The sequence below is a fragment of the Pelmatolapia mariae genome, linkage group LG3_W (genome assembly GCF_036321145.2).
Source record: "Pelmatolapia mariae isolate MD_Pm_ZW linkage group LG3_W, Pm_UMD_F_2, whole genome shotgun sequence".
NCBI classification, from domain to species: domain Eukaryota; kingdom Metazoa; phylum Chordata; class Actinopteri; order Cichliformes; family Cichlidae; genus Pelmatolapia; species Pelmatolapia mariae.
The window spans coordinates 11,142,906-11,148,905 of NC_086229.1; the positions used below are offsets into that span (position 1 = coordinate 11,142,906).

Consider the following 6,000-nt stretch of genomic DNA (forward strand, 5'->3'; position numbering starts at 1 on the left):
TTCCAAAATGAATCTTTAAAACATGTTGCTCCATCTCATCAGACATGAGAAAATATTCATTTATCCAGCAGCTTAAATCTTTAGATAAATCCTCTTACTGTTCTGCAGACAGTCAACCAGCTCCTCCTGCTTCATTCTCCTCAGGAAGTCCACTGTGATCTTCACAAATGCCTCTCTGCTGCTGCTCCTCTGACTCTCTAAGCATTCTGGGTAATCTGGACTCAGAACCTTCTGGATCTTCTTCAGCTCGTTCTTCACAAAAGTGATGATGTTGTCCTCCAGCAGCTGGAACAGAATATTTATGAATGAGCCAATCAGACTGAAATCATGGAGCCAAACATCAGATCCATGTTGGACACACTGACACTGGTCTACAAAGAGCAGCATGGAGATGATTGTGAACAGAATAGATGTAACAGTAGTTGTTGTACATGTACAGACCATAAATATGGAGTCCAGCTGTGTTTGATGCTGCTGGGCAGACTGACCACTGGGAACCTCTGAGCTCTGCTGGTCCACTCTGTGGAGGAACCATGAAGGATTAGATCAAGCACAGGATAGAGATCCAGCAGTTTCTGCTCAAATAACTTCATCTGAATCAAGTCTGTCCAATTTTAATCTCTCAGATTGTGAACATATCAGTAATTTTCAGTCTGTTTTTATGGACGTCCTTTTCAGTGGTGATGTCAGGGATGATTTTGAAGAAGCTCATTAAACTGAACCATCAGCAGATCACTGCTCCAAAACCAGAACATGATCCGAGGTCTCCCTCCACCACCAGAACACCAGCTTTACTAACGTGGTAGATCAGTGTAGTACAGATCAATAACTGATGAGTCATTTGATCAAAATCACTGAGTGCTTCACATCTGACCCTCTGATGTTTCTGTGGACATTTTGCATATTTAATGAATGTCTGACAGTTTTACATTCATTCTATGAATACAGTGGAAATGTTGTGTTATTGTCTCCATGTTTTTTCCAGCATCATAAATTCTTAAGTTCAGAAAATTAGATTCTTTTTTCCCAGCTGAAGAACAAAATTTATTCTCTATTGAAATCTGCATCGTCCACCAGAGAACAACAGCCTGATACCTGCAGGCCTGACAACAGCAGATGTATCACTCCTGTAACACCTGTAAGATTCAGCAGTCGCCTCATTGTTCTGATACACACAACAAAACTATTGACTACACTACACACTAACACACTCCAAACACACCACACGTCTCAAATCTCTCACATCTCAAAACACCGCCATCACTCCTAAAACTTCCCCCTCCCTAAACATCTAAATGCCATATCACCATATCATTTTTTGATTGGTCGACATGGTACATTTTTCCAAAAGGTGGGGTTATTTGGTTTTGTTTTTGCTCACAGGCTTTCGACCGTTTTCCTTATAAAACGGAGTTTTTACCATTTCTTCCCACAGTAAATATAAACAACGACAGTATTCAGGAAGAAAACCAAACATTGCAGATATTTTTATCATAACTCTGGTTTTACGTGGCCTATCAACACAATTTAAAAACTGGTATAAAGTCCACACTTTTTCCGTCAGTTGTTCCGTCTGTCCTGCTCACATCTCCAATGGTTGTACACGTTGTCATTAACATGGCTTCACTCCACATCAGTCACGCCGCTTTGCTCGCTAAAACACCGGTGTCGGCACATAAGGACGCTGTCATAGCCTGTCAACGACGTTGATTAGCTGCGTATATACGAATGTGAATCGCATCATTGGCTGGACTATGGGATAAGGTGGCATCTTCTAATCCCATACGGGAGCAGCCAGTCACTTACTGACTAACACTGCGAAACAGAATTGTTAACGTATTTACTTTAATTTTAATTGAGATTTGATTTTTTTTTATGCGCAACACAGATTTTCTGTGCGTAGAGACCGTGCCATCAGTGCGCAATTGCGCACGTGTGCAGCTTAGAGGGAACCTAACCTTTTCGGGTTGAGGATGGAGTCAAGCTCAACTCCCAGTCCTACTGCCAGTTTCTGGAAGACACCTTCTTCAAGCAGTGGTACAGGAAGAAGTCTGCATCCTTCAAGAAAAACATGATTTTCATGCAGGACAATGCTCCATCACACGCGTCCAAGTACTCCACAGCGTGGCTGGCAAGAAAGGGTATAAAAGAAGAAAAACTAATGACATGGCCTCCTTGTTCACCTGATCTGAACCCCATTGAGAACCTGTGGTCCATCATCAAATGTGAGATTTACAAGGAGGGAAAACAGTACACCTCTCTGAACAGTGTCTGGGAGGCTGTGGTTGCTGCTGCACGCAATGTTGATGGTGAACAGATCAAAACACTGACAGAATCCATGGATGGCAGGCTTTTGAGTGTCCTTGCAAAGAAAGGTGGCTATATTGGTCGCTGATTTGTTTTTGTTTTGTTTTTGAATGTCAGAAATGTATATTTGTGAATGTGGAGATGTTATATTGGTTTCACTGGTAAAAATAAATAATTGAAATGGGTATATATTTGTTTTTTGTTATGTTGCCTAATAATTATGCACAGTAATAGTCACCTGCACACACAGATATCCCCCTAAAATAGCTAAAACTGAAAACAAACTAAAAACTACTTCCAAAAACATTCAGCTTTGATATTAATGAGTTTTTTGGGTTCATTGAGAACATGGTTGTTGTTCAATAATAAGATCAGTCCTCAAAAATACAACTTGCCTAATAATTCTGCACTCCCTGTAAATCTGAGCATCAGTATGGTGGGATTTATCCACTACATCCACACCACTGTGGTTCAGTGTTGTCCTGATGGAGTGACAGCAGCCAGTATGATCCAGGCTTTAGCTGCTGGGTCTCTGTGTGACCTCTCAGACTGTTTAACAGATCAGACACAAAGAGAATCAGAGCAGCTCTTTAAAGACAAACATGAACCCACTCAGGTCACACTTTCCCCACAGATATGAGCATCACTGTCCTCAAACAGCAAATGACCAAGTCTAACATTTGGATCTTTTCTCTTTCATTGTTTTCTTTTTAATGAATCTTTGTAACAATCTGAGGATGTTTCAGGTCAGATTTATCCAGGAAACACAAACATGTGAAGGAGTCATCACAGCTCTCTGACCTCGTTGGTCCAGGTTCACCACTGAAGAGTGGAGGGTCACCTTTGGACCGGTCACTCCTCACAGACGGACAGCTGGACCCTGCAGACTGTGACCTCTGACCTCTGCAGACACAAACATGATTGAAGTAGCTGTGATCACACAGACTGCAGATAATGCAGCTGTTTCCTGTCAGTAACATCCTCTTAGATTAGAGTTCAGCGTTTTACAGGAAAACTGGAGAAAACTGATTTTTGTTACAAATTCATTCATTTTCATTTCCTCTCAGCTCACAAACACAGTCAGAAAATCAACCAGAATCAACACTGATTATAATGTCAGTGCAGAATTATTTCTGTTACTCAGTGAGTTCAGCTCTCTGACCTCGTTGGTCCAGGTTTACCACTCAAGTCTGGAGGTTCATCTTTGGACCGGTCACTCCTCACAGACGGACAGCTGGACCCTGCAGACTCTGCTCTGTCCTCCTCTTCCTCCATCATCATCTTCAGTCAGTCTGAGAGTTAAACCACAAACACTCAGTGAGTTCACATTAACAGGAGTAACTGAGTTACAGTCGCTGACCTCTGACCTGTCATGTAACCTAGAAACCAGGTCACATGATTCACATCAGCTCACACACACTTTCTACCTTCACCTGCAGAGGAAACAAATCATTCATGTGCACATCAACTGAAATCTTCCTTTCCATCATGTGTGCTGTCCAAATATCAGCTGCTTCTTTCCTGCTTCATCTCAGTGTCAGCTGAATGCAGTCAGACAGCAGTGTGAGGCAGAGGAAGCTGCCATCAGCTGCTCTACTATCAGTCCACTAGATGGAGCCGTGAAGCACACACGATGCATTCACTGACACACACTGATTCACTATTAATAAGAAAAATTAGAAGTGACAGTTTGTTTCTGTACTTGTGTTGATATGGACGTTGTGTAATGTTTCCTCTGTCAGTGCGCCCCAGGGTGGCTGTAGCTACAATGTAGCTGCCATCACCAGTGTGTGAATGGGTGGATGACTGGATGTGTAAAGCGCTTTGGGGTCCTTAGGGACTAGTAAATGGCCTGTATTTGTAAATACAAATACAGGCCATTTACCATTATCTAATTAAGTCAGTCTAAATATCAAACCCAACAACCTTTGTATTGTTGTGATAACTACTTCCTGTTGAAGCAGATCCAATATTTGTAACGAAGGATTTTTAAGCAGATAAAGTCAGCATGTTTAATTCAGTTCTACACTACATCTGCACTGTAATTATAAAGACCCCCGACCTCCAACAGCTGTTGACACAGTAACTGCTTATGGTCAAACAGATGTGTCCACCTCGCAGCAGTTACTGTGGAACAGCAGCTGAGCTCATTCTGCAGTCAGTGTGTCAGTGAGAGCAGCAGCTCCTCTCCACCTCCTCCACAGACTGATGGATGCAGGAAAATCACTCTGGATTCTAATGATGAACAGATCAGTCCTGAGTTTGATGACATGGAGCTGACACATGTCACATTTACTGAATCCTGAAATCACATGAATGAAGAATTCCACTAACAACTGTTCCTTCATCTCTAATATCTCACAAAAGTGACAGCCCCCTTACATTTTTGTAAATATTTTATTCTATCTTTCCATGGGGATACATTGAGGACATGACACTTTGATACAATGTAGAGTCAGTGTACAGCTTGTATAACAGTGTAAATTTGATGTCCCCTCAAAATAACTCAACACACAGCCATTAATATCTGAACTGCTGGCAATAAAAGTGAGTACACCCCTAAGTGAAAATGTCCAAATTGTGCCCAATTAGTCATTTTCCCTCGCTGGGGTCATGTGACTCGTTAGTATTACAAGGTCTCAGGGGCAAATGGGAAACAGGTGTTTTGAATTTGGTGTTATTGCTCTCACCCTCTCTCATAGTGGTCACTGGAAGTTTAACGTGGCACATCATGGTAAAGAATTCTCTGAGGATCTGAAAAAGAGACTTGTTACTCTACATAAAGACGGCCTAGGCTATGACAATATTGCCAACACCCTAAAACGGAGCTGCAGCACAGTGGCCAAGACCATACAGCAGTTTAACCCTTTAAGACCTACCATAGAATCAAGTCTGCCAGAGCTTATCTTTATATTTTTACATGCTGTAGTGCGATTTTTGGGAGCATTTCGAGTTGCTATACATCAATACAACCATTATAGCCCAAATTTTAATCATGCGTATGCATTAAGTGCATAGTAATTACATAAATTGCAAAAAAAGTGCAATAAAGTACAAAAAAATTGAAATTCATTTTTGTTGTTTTTACATACATTTCTAGTTAGAGAAATTTAAGAGGGTTATCCCTCAAAACTGTAAATACAAAAAATTTGCAAAAAATCGTTTCCCACCATAGGAAATTTATTTTAAGTGTCTTCATAGTTTTATTTTTGAAATACACCAATTTTTATATACTGCAGAAAAAACATAAATAATAATGGATTGCATTTATACAGCGCTTTTCTAGCCACCCAAAGCACTTTACAATTCCACTATTCACTCACATTCACACACTGGTGGAGACAAGCTACAGTTGTAGCCACAGCTGCCCTGGGGCAGACTGACAGAAGCGAGGCTGCCATATCGCACTATCGGCCGCTCTAACCATCACCAGTAGGCGGTAGGTAGGGTAAAGTGTCTTACCCAAGGACACAACGACCAGCACAGAGAGAGCTGGGGATCGAACCCGCGATCTTCCGGTTACAGATGAGCTTCCCAAACCCCTAAACCACGGTCGCCCAACCACGATTGCCAAATAAATATTACAATGCAAATTTGCCAAAAAAAACAGCACATGCATTTAAATAAACTCGTTCCAGCAGCGCAATTTGAGTTCTAAACATCCCAGGAACTATACAGAAAAGCATAAAGTCA

General features: G+C 41.4%; 1 protein-coding gene across 1 annotated transcript in view; it reads right to left on the minus strand.

The window, feature by feature from the left end:
- LOC134620545 (protein NLRC3-like) overlaps positions 1–3,595 on the minus strand; it is a 29,273-nt gene extending 25,678 nt beyond the window's left edge. Inside the window, exons 1-4 of the mRNA XM_063466749.1 lie at positions 3,470–3,595; positions 3,109–3,210; positions 442–520; positions 99–285 (exon numbers count right to left, since the gene is read on the minus strand). Of these exons, the coding sequence (XP_063322819.1) occupies positions 99–285; positions 442–520; positions 3,109–3,210; positions 3,470–3,588 (487 nt within the window). The 5' untranslated portion in view covers positions 3,589–3,595. The remainder of the gene's footprint in view (positions 1–98; positions 286–441; positions 521–3,108; positions 3,211–3,469) is intronic.
- Positions 3,596–6,000: the final 2,405 nt, after the last annotated feature.